The 22,823-nt window shown below is 38.5% G+C and overlaps 2 protein-coding genes across 2 annotated transcripts in view; one reads left to right on the plus strand and one right to left on the minus strand.

Moving 5' to 3' along the window:
* Window positions 1–22,823, minus strand: part of LOC134745977 (protein kinase C, brain isozyme-like) — a 259,524-nt gene that overhangs the window by 90,617 nt on the left and 146,084 nt on the right. The window lies entirely within an intron of this gene.
* On the plus strand, window positions 1,173–5,657 carry LOC134745968 (uncharacterized). Its single transcript, XM_063680115.1, has 2 exons — window positions 1,173–2,141; window positions 5,555–5,657. Exons 1-2 carry the CDS (start codon window positions 1,285–1,287, stop codon window positions 5,565–5,567), a joined length of 870 nt encoding a protein of 289 aa, XP_063536185.1. The 5' UTR covers window positions 1,173–1,284; the 3' UTR covers window positions 5,568–5,657.

Here is a 22,823-nt window from a genome sequence, read left to right on the forward strand (position 1 = left end):
ATCTACCTTATTGTTTGCAAAAAAAGGTGGGTATCGAGTGAATATTAGATTGCAGTTGAGGTGTTATGAAAGAATGCCCGTGGCAATGGATTTGGGAGATGATTCGTACGTTTAGTTGCGTGAAAAATCGCGAAATCCTAGGTGAGATTTGACACTTGTTGCCCCTTTTTGTTACAGGTTATAGCTTGATCCAAATCATTTTGTTTTGCGAATTGCAAATAAAAACTTTCGACTACTACAAGTAAGTAGTAGTAGTTGTAAGTTCCCAACTGTGCGTTTCTCCAGAAACTTGCTGCCTCGCACAGCTAAACTGTGGAATGAACTGTCGCTGGCAGTATTTCCGGACCGACGACCTTCAAGAAAAGAGCGCACTCCCATCTTAAAGGCCGGCAACGGAATAGTTTGGACGGTTACAGTTTACGGTTCAATTTGTACTGGTTAATGTTTAATTGCATTAACGTTTCGGCCAACACTGCCTACAAATAAAAGTAGATAAATGTTAAGGTAACACTGCGCACTTGAAAGTGGAACCCCTTTGGTGTTGCAGGTGTCCATGGGCGACGGTCGGTAATTGCTTACCATCAAGCGATTCGACTGCTCGTTTGCCGCCTATATTAAATTAACAAAAAACTTAAATTTATTTCTGTAAAATTCCTCCAACTCTTTTCTATTCCTCCAATTCTTTTAACTTTTCCATTGCTTGCTAGCAAACAAGTGTCATTCTCAGTGGACGTAATTGTGCAAACAGGAACCAACCCACATAAACCAACTAAAATTCTTACTTCACTAAAATTCGATTTTCAAACTTTTGTTTTGAGGTGGGTACACTTGGTACCCGTTTGCGAAACTATAATTTGTCAAAGGACTGTCTCATTTCAAACATAGACAGAGAGAATCATACTATCTTTGTCTTACACTAGTACTAGCACCCAAAAGAAAAGGATGAGTATAGTTTTTTTGGTCTTATTTACTGACAAGATTTGCTTGACCAACTATGTACGTCCAGTTTATAACTTGTGAACTTTGTAATATTCACAGTTCGAGAAACAGAGGTTATTTATTTACTTAATAAAATTCGAGTTTCACTTTTTGTGCGAATAACAAATTCAGTAGACCGGTACCTACAGAAAATATTGATGACATAAAAGGATGTTTTCTCGAGTGTCATGTATGCAAGTATGTAAGCCAGTAATAAACCAGTTCTGAAGCAAGCCGGTCGTATTATTCGCTCCCGAATACAACATTGGCTGACGAGTTGTGAAGTTACCCGCGAGTTTAAAAAATATGTCGTTTTTAGGCAACTTATCGGTTTTTGACCACAAAACTGGCGATTGGTTGATTTTTAAGGGAAAGTTAACAAAATTCCTGCTTTTGAATTACATCGACGATGCCAATAAAAGTGCAGTGTTGTTAACATACTTTTCGGACGAGTCGTACCGGCTGTTTCGTAACCTCGTATATCCAGATGACATTGAAAAGAAAACGTACAAAGAATTGGTTGATGTACTCGATAACCATTTTAAACTTAAGCAGTGCTCGTTCGTCGAGAAGGCAAAATTCTACGGTGCTGCAAGGAGTCCTGGTGAAACCCTAGGTGACTGGGCGGCGCGATTAAGGGGTCTCGCATGTTACTGCGAATTCGGTGCCGCCTTAGACATGGTTCTGCTGGACCGTTTCGTGCTCGGGTTGGGCATGGGCCATGTAAGGGATAAGCTATTTGAGCAGGATTGTAAAAGTTTGACCTTCGCGAAGGCACTGGAAATTGCGGAGAAGGCGGAGTGCGCACGAGAGGCAAAAAAGGTGGATACATCTGGCGCTGATGTGATAGTGAAGCAGGAGCCTGTGTTTCGGGTAGGCAGCGACGGTAGGTCGAGCGACAGGCCCGACCGCCGCGCGCCCGGCCGCGCGACCTCGGGCTCCAGTTCGAGATATCAGCGCGATAGCGATGTTCCTCGTTGTTCCGTATGTGGAATGAAAAACCATAATAGTGATAAGTGTCGCTATAAAAGTTTGCGTTGCCAGAAGTGTGGTGAAAAAGGGCATTTAAAGAAAGTGTGTAAAGTTCGGGTCAATTGTGTGGAAACTCAAGATTCGGATACTACCTGTCAAGACTGTAAGGAATGTGAACTCTTTAACCTAAGGTATGAAAATTATGCTCCTATTATTTTGCGTGTAAACATAAATAATAAAGAAGTTAGTATGGAACTCGATTCCGGTTCTGGACTTTCCGTGATTACAAAAAAAATGTATTTGGCTCAATTTTCTAAACTACCTCTAATAAAAACGTATATAAAATTATGTGTGTATAATGGACACAAAATCACGCCCTTGGGTTATTTTTCAGTTGATATTAATTATCAAGGTATTATAAATAAAATTAACATTTACGTTGTTGAGAACGGAGGGCCACCGCTTTTAGGTCGTGATTTTATGTCCAAATTTGGATTTGAATTGCGTCGAATACAAACAAATAAGCTGTCGGTGCATAATGATGAAACCGATGTGAAAAGTTTGATTAGTGAGTATGCCGAATTATGGGAGGATGGTTTAGGCACATTCAATAAATTTAAAATAAAGTTAAGTCTTAAGGAAAATACCGAACCTAAGTTTTTTAAAGCCCGAACCGTACCTTTTGCTATAAAAAGTAAGGTAGAAGAAGAAATTGAGCGGTTAATCAAGTTAGGTATTTTGGTACCGGTAAATTTTTCAAACTACGCAACGCCTATAGTTCCGGTTTTGAAACCAAACGGTAAAGTGCGTATAGCGGGAGATTATTCGGTAACCTTGAATAAAGACATGCATGTGGATAGGTACCCAATGCCGCGAATTGAGGAAGTTTTTGCGAAAATAGGAGGAGGCCAATCTTATACTAAGATTGATCTCAGTGACGCATACAACCAGTTTCCTATCGAGGATAAATCTCAGGAGCTTACTACCATAAATACGTCACGGGGGCTATTTAAGTACACCCGCCTCGTCTATGGTTTGGCAAATGCGCCGGCCATTTTTCAAAGGACGATGGAGACGTTGCTAGCCGGTATCGAAGGCGTGTCCTGTTGGATTGACGATGTATGCGTCACAGGCAGCACTAGGGAACAACACATGTCTAGATTGCGTGAGGTACTTCATAGACTACGGGACGCTGGCCTACGGTTGAAAAAAGACAAATGCGAATTTTTCCGCCCAAGTGTTACGTACCTAGGTTACGTCATCGATAGGTACGGCATTAGAACGTGTCCAAAAAAGACAGAAGCAATTTTAGGGGCACCTACACCTAAAAATGTAATGGATGTACAAAAATTCCTGGGAGCTATAAATTACTATCGTAGTTTTATTCCTAGCGCCGCATCCACACTGAGCCCGTTGCACGAGCTGCTTCGTAAAGACGTTCCCTGGGAATGGAATGTTAGGCACGAAAATGCTTTTAATACGATAAAGCGAGAATTAGCTTCTGATAGGGTGCTGACTCATTTTGATCCCGCGGCACGTCTGGTGCTCACAGTTGACGCGGGCCCCGGGGGCCTTGGCGCCTGGCTGGCGCAAGGCGCCGAGGGTCATGAGAGACCGCTCGCATTTGCCTCGAGGTCCTTATCGGCGAGTGAAAAAAACTACAGCCAGATCAATAAAGAAGCCGCGGCTATAGTGTTCGGTGTTAAACATTTTCACCAATACCTATATGGTCGCGACATACCTTTTGTTCTTAGGACTGACCATCAACCCTTGTTAGCCATATTTGGAAAAAAAAATGGGATTCCTATTATGGCGGCTTCGCGGTTACAGCGATATGCTATTTTCCTGTCCGCATACAACTATAACATCCAATATATAACAAGTGAGAAGAATGCCATAGCGGACTACTTCTCAAGGTCACCCATTGACACAGATAGCGAACAGGACAATTGCAGGGCCGGATCATACCTTAATTTCATTACAGATAGTACACTGCCTGTCTTGTTCGATGATATTAAGGAAGCTACCTTGAAAGATAAGGTATTGCAGATGGTATCGAAATACATTCGTTTCGGATGGCCACGTAAGATAAAGTGTAAAAATATTTTACCATATTATAATTGTAAAAATGATTTGGACGTAGAGGACGGTTGTGTTTTACGCGGACATAGGATTGTTATCCCACAAATATATCGGGAACAATTGATTAGAGAATTACATAAGGGCCATTTTGGCATAGTAAAAACAAAAATATTAGCACGGAGTAAGTTTTGGTTCCCGGGTATCGATTCGGAAATCGAACGCATGGTTCTCGCATGTAGTACGTGCAGCGCACTACGCTCCGCGCCCGCGCGCGCACAAATCCGGCCCTGGCCGCGCGCATCCGCCCCGTGGGAGCGCATACACATCGATTACGCTCAATATGATCAGAAAGTATTTTTAATTGTAGTAGATAGTTACAGTAAGTGGGTAGAATGCATATATATGAATGATTTATCCACAAAAACGCTAGTTAGTAAATTAGCCATGTTATTCTACGTTTTTGGGTATCCGTTATTAATTGTATCGGATAACGATCCAAAGATTAGTAACGAGGAATTTAAAAAGTTCTGCCAGTTTAATGGAATAAAACATCTAACTTCTCCTATCTATCATCCTTGTAGCAACGGGCAATCCGAAATATATGTGAAATTGTGTAAAATAATGTTAAAGTGCATACTACAAAAAAATTCAAATTCGACGATCATGGAAATAAATAGGCAATTAGCAAGGTACTTATTTGAATACCGTACTATGCCGCACTGCGCAGCCGGTGATTCACCGGCTAAATTGATGTTTGGTCGAGATTTGCGCACACGTTTGCATTTAATTTTACCTAAGCAAAAACTTAATATATCAATTCTGGATGTTGGCACAAATAGGTGTAGATTGTTTGAGGCTGGAGAGGATGTCTGGGTTCGTTGTTACATATCCCAAAAACCTACTTGGCTATTAGGTAGGATTGTGAATAAGTTAGGTAATAGAATGTATACGGTATTTGTGAACAGTCTCGGCATATGTAAACGCCATGTTGATCAATTAAGACGTTATTATGCACCGATCAGTACCAATTTCGATTGTCCTGATTTGTCGTCACCAAATATTATTAACTCAGAGCCGCCTCGGTTAAGTATGGCTGAGCCAAACTCCGCAGAAGTGGAAGCGGTAATGCCTAACTCTTCAAATTCATGCGAACGACATAAAATAAATGATGACCATTTTAAAGGCAAAGATATTACCGATTCTATTATGTCGGGTGGGGACAAACAGCTGATCGCAGGTTCGGCGTCTGCGACGCCACAGTCAGGCCTCCAGCAACTTGTAAATGCGGAGGGGTTGACGGAAGCGCGACACTCTCACTCCAACAGCGTTCCTACCGCTCGTACGGAGAATGCGGACTCCTTGCCATCAGCTGTTGTTACTAATAATGATAACGCGGCAATGTGTGAGTCTGGCGCTCGTCGCATTAACTTGCGCCCTAGAGATAAGGTTGTAAATTATAAGTTTTAGTTTGTAAGTTTCTGTTGTCCACGGTGTTACCTAGTGATTATTTATTTGTTATCAGGTTCCCTGAATAAGCGTGGGAGGAGTGTCATGTATGCAAGTATGTAAGCCAGTAATAAACCAGTTCTGAAGCAAGCCGGTCGTATCATTCGCTCCCGAATACAACAGTTTTCCTACATAGATATCTCTCAGAAATTAGTTTTTCCTGGTCATAAGACATACTCATACTTTTACGTGGAATATAGCTAGCTGTGGTTGATATACAACAAATATTGCCAAAATATTTTCCATAATAATATTGTCTTCGGTTACCGCGATAGTTACTCATGAAATAAAACTATGAAAACGGATTATATCGCGTATATTGAATTTATAATACATCCCGACGTTTCGAAGCCTTTACAGCGTTCGTGGTCAACGGGTGACTGAGGAAAAATTACAAAGTGCAAAAATACCCACATACTAAAATAATGAACAATCATAAACTATAAACGTTAAGGCTGGTTGTACATGCAAAATCGGTTCATAAGGCTAGTTATACACTACAATTATTTTCAACTAAAGATATATATATATATATACGCGATTAAAAACTACGCCGGCTCCAACCCTACACCACGGACCCGAGAAGATTCAATATACGCGATATAATCCGTTTTCATAGTTTTATTTTATTTTCCATAATGTTAATATCCAGAGAGGAAAATGAGGACTACGTTTGTATGAAAAGGCGATTCCGCGCAAGTCCTCCACTTTCGTCTTAAACTCTACAATGTCGTGTGCGTGTCGACAACCCCATTATCGCTCTAATTTTGAATTAATTACACGAAGCAACAACAATTCGTCGTTTTACCCGCTATTCACTTGAAACGTCGTAAGCGACATATACCTTCCCAGCTAACGTAAGACGTTTTGCATGAACTGTTACGATATAAACAAAAGGGTTCAGATCGCGTTTATCCACGTACTCGTAACATAATAGAAGCGAGGAAAATGGTGATGAAAGCGCTGGGAAACTCAATTAGGTATGCTTGATCTGGGTTCGCCTGTACTTGTTTACTCTATATCTATTATGAAAGGAAACAAGTTATTGTCGAAAATACATACCTATATTTGAGATATCCTACTGTATGATACTATGCGGTCCTATCAACATAAATCAGACAAATATTGTAGAAAACTCAGTGAATAAACTAAATAAAATAAACTTTACCTTTCGAGGCGGTCCAATCGGAATGTACGTATATGTCTAATTAAAGTCATCATTAACTTAATAAACTATTTAGTTATTTCGAGGCAAGGATTGTCCCGCTGAGAGTCAACCTGAAAACGTCAATACCTACTTACTTGATACTTGGTCGGCAAAAGTCACTAGCATAGCGAGCATTTTAGCGCTTAGCGTTGGCAAAATTCTGTATATAATTTTTAGGGTTCCGTAGCCAAACTGGCAAGATTCCCTATAGTTTCAACATGACGGCCTGTCCGTCCGTCCGTCGGTCCGTCTGTCTGTCCGTATGTGTATTATTTATTTTTCATGGTCAGATATTTGTGAGCATTTTTGCCAACCCAGCCTCGAGTTGTATCCGGCTGTCAAATAAAAATAAATAATTGACCCCACAGGATAGATCTCGGGCCAGAGGAAGACCAAAACGGAGTTGGCGGGACGACCTTGATACATTTGTAAAGAGTGGCGTAAGAGTGCATTGGGTACTTAGGGCCAAAATGGTGGGAAAAGCCTTTTCACCTCAGCAGCTCGAACAAGCCTACTTTCGTCACTACCTGGAGTGAGGAAAGTGCGACTTTCCTCATGCACTCCAGGGAGTGAAACAATGTAGCTTTTTAATTTAGTGAAGGCCATGAACTTCATGCTTTTATAACATTTTTTTTTATGGTACGGTACGGTACGGTACGGTACGGTACGGTACGGTACGGTACGGTACGGTCCGGTCCGGTCCGGTCCGGTCCGGACCGGTCTGGTCCGGTCCGGTCCGGAGTTATGTGTGCAACACGAGAGCAAAGTTATTTTACATCTCGTGTTTTTGAGTCCCTCTCTACGCTCAAGATTCTACCTTAGAATCTTTCGCTTTCTCGGGACTCAAAATAAACACTCGCAAGTAAAACCAACTTTCCTCTCTTGTTGCACAAATAACTATTGCCCAGCAGTGGCACACTCTTATAGGCTAGTAAAATAAAACTTAGTTGCTGTACCGACCAGAGCTCTTAATTTGTAACGACGATGACATAATGAACCCTTGATATGGAAAAAACCTTAGACGTGCCGTCAATCGGTTAGAATCATAAACGAGTAATCGGCAAAAAAAACTGTTTCTCACGGCATCAAACGTGTATGTAGCCCTTAAACGGACAGATAAACTATTAGCGGCTGATATGGCTTAAATACTCGTATGGCGGCGCATTGACATATGCTGACAAGTTGTTGGTATTTTTATTGATTTAGTAAATGTAGTTTTGTAGAGCACGGCTTGGGATGGGCGTAATTATTACTTTTAATTGCTTTACTAGTTATTAGCTAATTACTTGTCACTTGTAACTTTTATGTAATGTACTTAGAGACATTATATATAGGGAGCTAATAGGAAAATGATAAGGTTCCAATATTTTCATTTCGCCCTTCAAAAAAGACAACAAACTGGTATTTATTCCATATTCAAGCGAGCACTTTGGGAATGAATTCAATTCATCTTAGATTCAAAAGTTATTTAATTTGTTTTATTTATTAAGTATTTTTTAATGATTACATATATATATTTAAGAGTCAAGAATCAATATATTCTTTATTCAAATAGGCCTAGCAACAAGCACTTTTAAATAGTCAAGTTTTACAAATATTCCGTGAAAAATGGTTTAAATTATCTGCCTAATGCTCCGTATATACAGCGAGGCATAAATTCATAACCTCTCATTTATCACGGCAGGTTGTTGGCTGAGTTATATCTTAAGCCGTTATATAAATTTACACTTGTATCCGACAGTTGTTAATGAACATAAATTCTCATGAACTAAAGGACATATTTTACTACGAAAAAAATGGCGTTTAGATCCTTTTTTTAGATCGAAATCGACCAAAGTGTAATTCCCATTGTTGCTGAAGATAGGGAAGTGTTTTACTTAAGCAAGAATCCATTATAATTTAGGCCTCGTAATACGTAATAATAATAAGGGTGCGTAAATTAAATACGCACCGTTATTCGTAACTTTGTTCACGATGTGTTTTACCGAAAAGCAACAGGCAAACGTCCTGTACCCCTAGTGCAAATTTTCATATTCATATTCATTAAAAAATTTATTTTGTTATCATGTTTATCAGTACATTAAGGTCTTACATTTTAGACTTAGTAGGTACATGATACCCTGCTAGGGCATACAATATAGGACATGTTACTTAACAACTAAATTTAAAATAAACAAAATTTGACGTACACGTTTGTGTTAAGTCTCATTTTTGTATGGTATTTTGAGTTTCCAAAACGTCCCGCTTGGCGCGCTGTTCAAAACCCCATCCAAAATGAGACTTAACTCTAGTAGTTCAGACATCAACATTTGCTAAGACAAAAGCAATTATAATTTGTCAAGATCAAGATTCATATTAGAATGGAACGGGAGACCTTTTTATAGGCCTCTGGGCGGTTACAGAATAAGCGAATCACAACCAAGTAACTTGCCGACTCATCCATTACCAAGTTTCCGTTAAGAGACGCTTTTTTACTTGTTATTAATGGAACGGCTTTACATATTCACGAGTTGAAGTGGTCATGCTAATTTAGTTAATTGCAAAGGCCCAAAAAGGCAAAATAATTGGGGAAGGGCGTGTTAGGTCAAGGATAAATTAAAATATTTGTGTCTTTTTAGGGTTCCGTAGTGAACTAGGAACCCTTCTAGTTTCGCCGTATCCGTCAGTTCGTCCGCGGCTTTGCTCCGTGATCGTTAGTGCTAGAAAGCTGCAATTTGGCATGGATACATCAATCGACGGTCTTTTTAGGGTTCCGTAGTGAACTAGGAACCCTTCTAGTTTCGCCGTATCCGTCAGTTCGTCCGCGGCTTTGCTCCGTGATCGTTAGTGCTAGAAAGCTGCAATTTGGCATGGATACATCAATCGACGGTAAACTTGTTATAGCGGCAACAGAAATACATCATCTGTGAAAATTTTAAAGCTAGCTAGCTTAGCTTAGCTATCACGGTTCATCAGACGGACAGACGGACAGACAGACAGACGGACAGACGAACAGACGGACAGTGAAGTCTTAGTAATAGGATCCCGTTTTTACCCTTTGGGTACGGAACCCTAAAACCTACAAGAAAAGCTTATTCTGACAGAATGGTACATACCATGGTCCGACATGCTCTTTGCCGATTTTATTGATTTATTTTAAGATGTTTGAGATTGTCGTGTTATTATATTATTATAGGTAGTGCCAACTTGATTAGAACAAAGTGAGGGAGTGTCATTCATATTTTTATCGAAACTTGACACATTAATGATGACACTGCCACACTTTGTTATTGTAAATGCCATGCAGAGGTATCTTGGTCTGTCTCGACCTGACTAGAGGAAGGATACATTTGAGAAGTCTTTGTATATTTACAAGAGTCTGAATAAAAATAGTATTTTATACAATCGTGATATAATAGAGAGCTTTTCAGTCGAGTACCGTGTTTAAGCAACGAAGCTTGCTGAGTTGCTTAAGGTAAGGTACGAGATTGAAAAGCTTGATTATATCACTATTGTATACAATACTTTTTCTACGAGACAAAAAAATAACACTTTCAACTAGTAGAATCATATAGGTAAACAAACCAAAAGTATACAGCATACGCGAGCTGCTGCAGCCCGCGATATCTTCATACTCGTACGCGCCCCGGCCGCGGCCGCCGCGGGCCCGGCGCCCCCGGCGGGTTGGTCAACGACACCTCCTCGTAACTCATGAGGCCCTGGTACCTGCTCCTTGCTAAATTCAATTTTAAGACAGTTTTTTTCTCGATTTTGGCCACCGTAGCCTATGGAGACTAACAAGCAACGCTAAGAGGTTTTCGTAGGGTATGGATGTTGCTATATGAAGCACACACACACACACACACACACACACACATCACATTCACATCCGCATTTCTGACTTATGAAGCAATTGTTTCTACTACAACATAAAATAATATGTTTTTGTTGGCCAACCAATCACAAAGCAGATGCGACGCAGCAGCGTGTTTAAGTAGGCTAATTTGCATTGAATCGAGTCTCCTTAAACAAGAAATATTTTATCGAAATGTATGACATTCTATTTTCAAAAATTTTATAATTGACTAAACCGTATCGATAAAATTCTTATGCTTGAGTCGGAAGTGCCATAGACTATCCAACGTTGAAAAGAGTAAGGTTGTAGTGTAGCATATCAAGTTGTAATACACAGATTATACTCGACGAGTAGAAAAATAATGTTTTCTAAACTGCTGTCCACTACTACTGTAGAGTATAAAAATTTTGGATAACTCAGACATGATACTTACTTACACACTTTAATACATAGTTTCTATTAGTAATAGGTACTTATTTGCATTACGTTACATTAGCTACTATTGAGTACGCGGGGCCCACCGACTATCAGTCCGCCGGACGATATCGGCCTGTCAGTTGTTCGGAACTGTCAAATTTTTGTTCTAACTGACAGGCCGATATCGTCCGGTGGACTGATAGTCAGTGGGCCCCTTAAAATAGACAATTTTATTGAACAAGTTTTCCTCCATGACCCAGTTGCTATTGATATATGTTTTGAGACTCGAAGGCACACAGTCACAAACGTTTTTTTTTATTCGCGCCAACCGACCGCCGTTTTAACCAATTTAATGGTTGGCCGACTTTAAACGATCGCCCACGAAACGCTGCAGCGTTTTCATTGATTTCAGCAATTTACGTTTCGAGTCATATCCATAAAGCACCTTGTTATTTCATTTCACTCGTACCTACAGTCAGCAGAAGTATCTATGCGGGCCATCATGTTCAAAATGATCTGAACATGCTTCGCGTAATAATTTTATTTGCAACATTCAGTTTGCACTCAAATATTGAAGGGTACCAAAAATGTGTCACTTTACTCATTTTTATCAAGCAGAATGTCTGCGAGCGATAGTACAATTTTTTCCCATTTTAGTAATAGTAGTAAAACTCTTTACTGTACAAAAATAAACATAAAACGAGCAAAACGCATCATTTGTACAAAGGCGAACTTATCCCTTAAGGGATACATTACATTTTTTCTTTATTATGTACCTAATTGCTCCAAAATTTTAGTTAGTGTGGTGCAAAGTAGGCACATTTCATGGTAGGTATCTCATAATAGTAGATTGTTAACATTTAGGCAAAAGTATCGTTATTTATGGAATGGGGTGTTAATAACAGAATGAAAATTTTATAACAAATTCATTTAAACCCAAATTTCAATTGCTCATCGTAATAAATAAATAAAAAGTCGTACTTGGAACGTAAAATTCATATCATTTTCGGCACACATTTTAGAACAACAATGACTCTCTTTTTTCCGAAACAAGATGTATGAGAAAAGTTTGTAAAGTGCTTATAAGCTCAAAAATTTCTGAAACGCATTGAATTATCGTCATAACTCATAACATAAGTCATAAATAAATACTTGAGGAGCTTGGGAACTTACGCGATGCGTGAAATTAAGACGTCCGCTCGTCGCCACGTCTGTACGTAGTTATAAAACTTTCTTCGCGTGTTTAAATGCGACAAAGTTGGGGCTTTACTTAGCTTTGATAGAATGAAATTGAAAATGCTTAGAAATTAAGGAAAAGGGGATGAATTCAATGCCTCTGGCGCAACTAGAACTCGCGACTGCATCCCGACTGCCCGTCGTTCTAACTGAGCTACCGAGACTTACCCATTGATAGCGAAGTTTTCCGCCAGTCTCGCCCAAAACAAGATAGGTAGCTTATACCTTTTAATGTGGCTGTATAAGAGCCACAAGAAACAATCCACCGCTATACAATCATTTAAAAACCGGCCAAGTGCGAGTCGGGCTCGCGCACGAAGGGTTCCGTACCATTACGCAATAAAAAAACACGTTTGTTGTATGGGAGCCCCACTTAAATATTTATTTTATTCTGTTTTTAGTATTTGTTGTTATAGCAGCAACAAAAATACATCATCTGTAAAAAATTCAACAGTCTAGCTATCACGGTCCGTGAGACACAGCCTGGTGACAGACAGACAGAGGAGTCTTAGTAATAGGATCCCGTGTTTACCCTTTGGGTACGGAACCCTAATAATGACATGCTGAAATAACATGAATCTTGGCATGAACATTACAGTAACATAAATATACAGATTTAAGACATATATATATAATAGGTGGTCATAGATTTCGTTGTTAGAAATAATACAACGAAGAAAGAGCAAGTTGAAGTTTTACGTTTCTACCTGATATATTTATTGTCGTAATTTACCTACTCACTTTTAAATAAAAAAGATTTTTATAAAGCATAATATAATATAAAGCGATTTTAACAATACTCATACTCATTTATTTATAATAATATTACACATTACACGTCACAATTTGATTTACATTAAAAAAAGAAAAATTTTTTTTTATTCAATCCAAAAAAAAGAAAAAAAAAGATTCAAAACAAAAATAAAAGTTATAATAATTATATTCGTAAATAACAAGAGAGTACAGAGCTGTTCGAATAGACTCTTTGTTCACGTTTTTTCATTATTTCATAAAATTCAGTATTTTTCCTTAGCTACAGGGAATTGTTGGCTTCAGCCAATTAGCTGAAATGCATAAACAGGAGCCGTATCCAATTTTTTTCCTTGTATATCTTTTATTCTTAAGTAACGATACTTTCGTTCTAAGGTTATAAATTGTATGGAGATGATATCTGTCCCGGGTCAAAATTCTTTTCGTTGTCATGTTTCTTGTCCCCAAAAAATTTGACGGACACGAGCTTTTTGTAGGGGGTCAAATTTAGTTTTTAATTTTTCTCAAGAGAATTATATTCTACAGCTAGCTTTATTTATTTGATAAAAGACGAAAATAAAAGCATGACAGAAACAAGACAACGAAAAGAATTTTGACCTATCCACTCGCGGTGCGCGCCCCACATTTGTTTTCGCAATTTGGAAGTTTCTGGGGTACAACAGATGTACCGCGGTGATCTTAACCCTTAAATGCATATTATTGCCAAATGTATACAAAGCATTGGACAGCTCAGAGATTCAACAGAAAAAAGCTTAAGTTTCTGAATAATTTTTTTCCAACCAAAAATAAAAAGTCATGCATTTAAGGGTTAAGTATATCAAATTAAACAATAATGGCATCACTTACAAAGGTTATATGTTTAGGTACTTATGACTTTTAAGTCCAATCGCGAACATTACTCTCAATTCGCCCAAAAACCTGTAGGAATAACCCTAAACCACTTAAATGGAATATGTCTCTTACATTTAAAATAGCCAAGTAAACAGATTTCTAAATAACAGCAGCAATATTAAGAGTCCCCGGCAAGCTTGGTTCTCCATACAAACGTAGTTACGCTCTCATTTTAAAACGACTAGCTAGATTGCTGTGAAACTTTGTACTTACAATAGGATAAGGTATGCCTGTAATTAGTTTATGTAGCTTCAGATACCATAGTAAAAAAAATACAGCGAATTTAAGTTTTTCATACAAAATGCATGCTCTATTTCGTTTGTTTTATACACTAGAGCTATATAAAATAATTACAGGCATAGACATATCTCATGTCATTGTATGTGCAACGTTTGATTACAATCCAACACGTAGTTTTAAAATGAGAACGAAACTCCATTTGTATGGGAAGGTGAAATTCGGCCAAACTTACCGGGGACTCTTAATTTCACGCAGTAGCCGAGTAATTGAATTCCTAATTCCCTACAAAAAGGGCCCCAGTCAATTTAAAAGTGTAGCTCGTTCATTTATAACCTTTTTTGCTAACGGTGCCGAGGAAAAGGCGGGAAGTTGGACATAACTTCATGAATGAGAATATAAACAGAGGCGTATTTTAAAGATTTCGCACCCGGGCCAGTTAGATCGATTCGCCGCCCCATTAAGTGATGATACTGATGATAAATGTATCTCATATAAAAAAAACCGACCAAGTGTGAGTCGGACTCGCGCACGAAGGGTTCCGTACCATTACGCAAAAAACGGCAAAAAATCACGTTCGTTGTATGGGAGCCCCACATAAATATTAATTATATTCTGTTTTTAGTACTTGTTGTTGTTATAGCGGCGTCAGAAATACATCATCTGTGAAAATTTCAACTAGCTGTCATGGTTCATGAGATACAGCCTGGTGACAGACGGACAGACAGACAGCGGAGTCATAGTAATAGGGTCCCGTTTTTACCCTTTGGGAACGGCACCCTAAAAAAGGAACGAAATAAGCAAAAAAATATAAAGGTATTAAAATATTACAGATATCCAATTTCCGTTAGGCCTATTATAATCTATTAGCCTCTAGGGCACCTTCTGAATAAATAACCTTTTACGCTTGTTCTTTGTTAAGTGATCTTGGTTTTTGCGAAAGGAAAAAAATAAGAAAGCTTTTTCCATGTTTAACTATAGAAAACATCGTTATGTTGGTTTAGTATCATAGGATCTTGATCAATAGATCCGCGTAGGTACATTGTTCTTTTGCAAATTGTAGCTAGTTAAAGTTATCATACCCCGGATTGAGGAAAACATGCACCAGTGCTAAGTGATTAATTAAAATATCGACTCAAGCGTTATCGATATCGATATGAAGCAATTTCTAAATCATAATAATAAATGTGACTCCTCCTCGAACTAAACGTACTTGGTTAATTAAAAGCGTCGGCTCTTTCATTATCTACTTGCAAACCTTTTTTAAATTTATTCCTATTGAAATATGTAAACTATCATTTAATTAGTTTATTTATTTTTTTCCACACTTACAACTATTTTTACAGGTAAACCTAAGACAATAGTGTAACTATTAATAACAAATATCTAGAGTATGGCATCACGTCTATAACATAATATATACAATGCTGATTTTGTGAATTCATTCAGAGAACATGAGAATATGTCAATATTTTCCGCCGTTATGTTGAGGGTCCGCACAGCGCGCGTCAACGGCGCCAGACCGAGCAAGTTGGTGCGCCCGCGCGGCTCGGCCAGTAGTCGCGGCCGAAGCCGGCGCCACACATACTTGTCGGGCACATAGACACTCACATAACTCAACACCTGACTGTTGTACAATTTGCCCCTGAGTAGCTTAAAATTATATTTTATTATATATTATTATATTTAATTGTATTGTATTTTGTATTATGGAATCTAAATATCCAACATCTGACATTGATGAATCAATTCATAACAAACGTAAAAAAATATATTAAATATAGAAACGCGAGAACGCTGCCTGCGTGAGGGGCACCCTACCATCAAGGGCTCAAACTTTTGTAAGGTATTTTTAATTTTTAGCTTTAGTTATTATAATTGTAGTTAGTTTTAGTCTTATATTAAATATTAATTCAGTTCATATTATTGTAATCACGATTATAATATTTTAGAATTACATAATGGTGGTACATGTCAAAGTTCATTGATATCGACTTATAAAGCAACTTTCATTTTCCCTCGCACTATTTAAAGTCAAACCAAAATTGCCGTGTAAAACTTCACATACACCTTTGAATTTTATTTCTTCGCGGATGTATGCAGGTTTTCTCAGGAAGTTTTCCTTCAATTAAAAGCTAGTGCTTAAATATCGATTTAAATACGAGCCAGGATTTACCCGCGATCTCCGGACTGAAGGTCGGATGTCAGATTCACTCGGCCACCATCGCTTGGTTGTAATAAAATATTACACAGCCTTCATTTAGTTATTCAGCTCGAGGGCATTTTCTCTCTAACTTATTAAATCGTATAAAGCTTGTTCTTTGTTAAAATAAATACCTTGTGTTTACGAAAGGGAAGAAATAAAAAAAGCATTTCCAACAAAATATAGTACCGTTTATTTTTAGCGGAAAATTGATTGTAAATACGACGGTTACAAGAAAATCAAGGCTGATTTCCTCGTTTCTTCGCAAATGTGTCTTACGTATTGATTCTATCAAATACCTCATTTGGAATTCCCTTCGATTCGAGTCAAATTTCGTCATTTTAATTTATTATAATTTCGTCATTCTTTCAAATAGATTCATTGAAAGCGCCAAATTACCTTTTCATCGAATTCTAAAAAACGAGATTCTCAGTTTGACTGGTATTTTGTAATGTATGTTGTATGTACCTAATACAAATACAAATTATTTATTGAAGAAGTATTGTAAAGTGGTTGTTCTTAAAGAAAGTGCTAGTTGCACCATCGGCACTTGACAGACTGAACAACGTCACCCGGCGCGCCGCGGCGGTTTACTATGAAATTTTCCATACAATAAAATTTTGCGTACTCTTTAACGATGACAAACATATCGGCCTATCAGTTGTTCGGAACTGTCAAATTTTTTTTCTAACTGACAGGCCGATATCGTCCGGCGTACTGATAGTCAGTGGGCCCCTTAAGAATTGTTATTATATGTATAGAGAAAAGTGATTTACAAATTACAAATGCCTGAACTAGGATGGTACCTACTTAAGCAATCCATAAGTCCATTATTTAAGTTAGGAAGTAGTTATTATTGATACCTATTTACGTTCGGAACTAAAGCGGTGTCTAACGAGTCTAATATTGTGCAAAACGAGTGAAACCGAGTGGTCACCATTTAAAAATCCTCTACTACCAAATCGAGCTCCTTACAGTTACTATTGTGCTAATTTTCACATTAGCTGCCGTGTCACGAGCTCGCATTAAACCAAGTCGAATCGAGCCCTAATTTCGGCAGTAAAGAGTGATGGTGCCAGCACCCCGTTCCGCATACCGACACGTCGTGTAATGGAGGGCGCAATATAAGGGGATTAAGGACCATTTACTTTACATGTTATGTCCCGCCTGGATCATACGATTACCGTAACATGAGATATTAGACCGCGAGCCAGGCGCAAATTTCGTCAGTCATCGCCTCCCGGGCGAAAACTCATATACCTAGCGGTTAACGGCTATGTATGATGAACCCTCGTAAACGTCAGCTGCCGCTCCGTTGGTGGGTTGAGGAATGGCAGCCACCGAGACGCGTAACACGGTCTTTCTATCGCGATACAACAGGCTGACGATTTGTTTTATTAATAATAGCATCTAAACTATCATCTGACAAAGTATCAAGCGGGAGGCGATGACTAAATTTTTTTATAGAATTTATTTGCTGCCATTCCTCAACCCACCAACGGAGCGGCAGCTGACGTTCACGAGGGTTCATCATACATAGCCGTTAACCACTATACGAGTTTTCGCCCGGGAGGCGATTGGTCATGGAAATCTGTTCCTGGCCCGCGGTCTATATACTATATAGTATATAGTATGTGGGCTTATGCTCCATGTTCATAAGGCCCGTTCTGCACGCGGTGCCCGCTGCCGCGGAGCGAACGTGTACATAACGTATGCCACATTCGCCAAATATATTATATATTTCAGTTTTATTACAATCAAACAGGTATTTTTAAAATGAGAACGAAACTCCGTTTGTATAGGAAGGTGGAATTCGGCTGATCTACTTTTGGCGCGTAATCTGATCCGCTACTTTTGATTCTGACTGTGAACGCAACTTTATTTTTTTAATAATTTATTACCTCTCAAACAGAATCAATCAGACAATCACATCTACATATTACACATATAGTCATGGCATCCCGACCAAAACAGAGGGGCAAATATAGGTCAGGTCAAGGGTACCCTTAGTCAATGTACCGGGGTATCCTAATCAGAAATTGTGCATGTACCTAATATATGATGAGATTGAAATATAAAGAATTAAATAGTCATTCTAATAAGAGAACTTAAAATATGATTTGTAAAATGTTTTACGGCAAAAGCGTTTACGAGTTTTACATTTTTCGCCTTATTACAAAGGAGTAAGGTGCAAAAGTGTAAGCTGAAAAAAAAACATGGGTGGTTGATTAACAAAAAAACAGTTTGTGAACTTGAAAGAAATAAAAAAAATACTGCGTAACTTACTTTTTATGCATCTCGCTCGCACTAATATGCCAGTATGAGCGAGATGCATAGAAAGTAAGTTACGCACACGCTAGAGAATATGTCAGTGTCAGCTCATATCAAACACGCAATGGGAGTTTTCTAAAATAAATATTGAAAACCCGATTCTCAGAGATCCTGGTTTGGGTTCTTTCAACTCAGAATCACTAGCATATTCAATCCTGATGATAAAAAAGTTGTATGAAAATTGTACATTCCACTACGTCACGCCACGCACATATGTGAAAAAAAAATTCACACAAAAACCTGATGTAATAGAACATTTTGGGACATCTTTTTTTAATGGCAGGATGGAGAATGTTGTCGATTCTGAGTATTACAATGAGCCTAATAATGTCCAGATTTGAAAGAATTTTAGTAAACGCCCTAATACGCGTCTAGGTGATTTGAATAAAGCCATCCCTCACCAGCCGGCACGTATCTCAGCCGGGTTAGCACATGATTGGCGCGACAGTATCTCGCCGCGAGATAGACTACCCGTCCCCCTTTAATTATTGCAGTTAGAAAAAGACGGGCAGTCTATCTCGCGGCGAGATACTGTCGCGCCAATCATGTGCTTAGCCTACAGTCACTCGGAATGCGATGCAAATGCTAATAATCTCTTTCAGGACGCCTCCATGGAAAACGTCGTGTATGGGAAATGACGCATGAATAGGGTTATCACACGCTTGATACTTTACTTTTTAGGGTTCCGTACCCAAAGGGTACAACCGGGATCCTATTACTAAGACTCCGCTGTCCGTCTGTCTGTCACCAGGCTGTATCTCATGAACCGTGATAGATAGTTGAAATTTTCACAGATGTATTTCTGTTGCTGCTATGACAACAAATACTAAAAAGTACGGAACCCTCGGTAGGCAAGTCCGACTCGCACTTGGCCGGTTTTTTTAACGAATATGGCATTGGACACTTAGGAAAACATAATGAGCATCGGTAAAGCGTGTGCGATTTTCAAACATAAGGTGCGGGTTTCTGGCTAATATTACAAAAATGCATGTTCTAATAATGTTCTAATCCTTGTATAGCGAAAACATTAATTCAACATATTGTCAAGATCTAAATCACTTTTTTAAATAGTTATTAAACCATTCAGAAACATTTCATAGGTACCTGTGTAAAATAAATGTATCTAGAAATGTATGATTGTAAATCATACATCTGCGTGAAATGATGATGACGATTGATAAAAACTATCCTTTTCCCTTCCCCGGGCCGTAAATTATCTCCACACTAAATATCACCTAAATCGGTTCAGCGGTGTGATCGTGTAGAGGTAAAAGACAGTGTACTTTTACATTTATAACATTATAAACATAATAGTAGGGATGCAAATTGAAATTGATATTTTCATTTAATTAATTATAATTTAAATATATCCCATATCTAAACATGCTTCCTTGTATCCTGAGTGGGATCTCACAGACACGTACCTCCAGCGCAGACCATCTGCACGTATCATTAATTTCCCTGGCTTGTGGTCCGCACTGACAGCCCAGTGCGGCGAGCAAGACTGTCTAACCACACGGAGGCCAATTCCAACTTAGTCCCGATATCAAAATGGTGCGTGCGTGCGTCAGTCGCGCGTGGATTTCGCTCGTACTTGTCCGTAGGTGTATTGGCGCGAGCGAGACACACGAGTGAATGACATCATTTTGTCGTCAAAATTTAAGTTGAAATTGTCGAGCGTAACTGTGAAACCACACGAGCGGGGTGACAACCCTGTTCAGATGAATTACGTACAAAGCTAATGGAGGCAGACGCGCTCATATTTGCATGTGAATGCCCAAGAAATGCGCGCCTATAAGAATGGTAAATGGCCTTCATTCTCTATAGGGCTATCGCCAAAAACAAATCCAAATTCACGAAAGCAATAAAATTACAGCGACTTAATGAATCAAGGAAATTGACAGTGGCCCAATTCCAGTCGGAATTGGAACCTTTAATTGCTTTTCTATTCGTATGACATGTAAACTAAAACTCAAACTCACTTCAAAAACTCATTGTATCCGAAAATTTTTATCAACAGTTAGAAAAGCTTTTATTTTGTGCCCCAATCTAGAAACCTAATCGTAACTTAAAATTAACTGGTTATCAATTCAAGCGACGTCTTACAAAATGAGCTTAATATTATGTTCATATTTTAAGGAGACTAACTCATTTCTAAATTAGAAACAACCCTATTACACATAGATAAAGACACCCCTAGCTGAAGGGCTGAATTCCACTACGGAATAATGGATTTCTTCACAGTTCAAAGCACGGATCCTTTACAAACACATGTCATGAGAATACAGTAAGTTGTTTTTATTCTTATTGTGTTTGTATTCAGCGACCCGTTTGAAGGATTGAAGATAGAGAATTGATACGTAATGTTATATTTCAATGTTGCATCTTTGACACTTAGATAACAACTTGTAGTTCCTCCTGTTAATAAGACTCCGAACGTAAGTACGCTTATATGCCACCGATGTGGTATAAAAAATAGTTTGCTTGTAAGAACCTTGTATATTGCACAATGCAGTGATATGATAAAACTCACCGGAATGCGATTGCGGAGCGCCTATACAATCTATCCACCATATAATTCACGAGTGCCCAAAACGAATGTACCCTGGTGATAGCGTTTAGTGATAACGCAGCCCAATGGGTGAAGAACCTAGACATTAATTTGTAAATTAATAAACATAATTGTATGTAGAACGACTCATAAATCATAATGCCACACGAATAAATAAAGTGATATGATATTTTAATGTGGAACTTCGACATTGAAATATATTAACAAGTAGCAGTTTCTCTTTTTCAATGTAACACTATATTTTAGAGAAAAAAAAAATTATATATATATATAATCTTGCTCTTGAGGGCAAGTCCAAACCGCCGTAATTCAAACTGATATACCAGTGGAAAGTACAACATCAAATAATATGTTGTACATAAAGGAATCACACTGCTTCTCAAAAAACGCGGTGACGTGTCTCGTGCGTCACGTTTTTAAAAGCCCACTGGTGTGATCGCGTCCATAAGAACGCATTTGTAGCCAGTTTGACGCCGTCTGCGTATTTTGAGCAGCGGTGTGGACAAATGATATAAAAAGAAAAAAAGGTTCGAACTATAAACATCAACAAAAACTACCTAGTCAGACACTATTATAATATCCCTATTACGAGAAACCTAACAACATTCCCGCCCTTCCTAGGGAAGGAAGCATCTTCCCGAATTTCCGCGCGAGGTAAAAACGTATTGTTGAGTTCCGCACCCTTGCCCTACGCCTTTGTTATTAAATCTGTGACACCTTCATTTCTCACCTGTTCAGGAGGTTTCTAACTTGTCTTACCTCTTTTTTCGTTAAAAAACAAAAACAAAAACACTTTCGCGACAAAAGCGATGGCATTTTTTAGTCAATCAAATATTCGTTAAATTACATACCAATATGTAAACGTGAGAGTCATGGTATGGATGCCATTCTTAGCGATAAATTATGAAAAATGCAACTTTCCACAGCTTTGAAATTACCGACCAACTGGTTTGTCCTTGAAGTTGGTGAATCCTAATACTGACATTAAATCGACAAGTAGGGGCACTTACGCTTACACTAAGGCAAAGGGCAATTACACTAAGGGCACAGGGTTTAAGAATGTGATGCAAAAGAATTTATCGGTAGCTTTTGCGCACAAGAAACAACAAGGGCAATTGCAATTGATTCCTCCTGCGTTCTAAGTATTTCTCAGATTTTCGCTAGGGATGCGATCTTTCGGGTCTGCAAAAGCTCTCATCTACAAAAAAGCAGCTTTTATCATATTTACGAATTATGATAAAAAATCGACAATAGCGAGTAGAGGTCGCGTATTGAAGGTACCAACCATCATACAACACGCACTTATATATGTATTTGTATCTTGTACGCACTCTGGCATACAAAATAAAAATACATATATATGAGATTACATATAGTCACAATAAAAGCGTGAAACCAGCAGAGTTCAATCCAATCTCAATATTGAAACACACATTCGAGAAGACTCACTGACGATAGATTGACCTGATAGAACACAATTCAATTCATGCCTCGTGGAGAGCAAGACCATGAGGAATTTATAGTGTTATTATAGGCATTTAATATTTATACTGTCTCACTGCAAGTCAAAGGTCCATGCATGTTC

The sequence above is a fragment of the Cydia strobilella genome, chromosome 12, assembly GCF_947568885.1.
Source record: "Cydia strobilella chromosome 12, ilCydStro3.1, whole genome shotgun sequence".
NCBI lineage: Eukaryota > Metazoa > Arthropoda > Insecta > Lepidoptera > Tortricidae > Cydia > Cydia strobilella.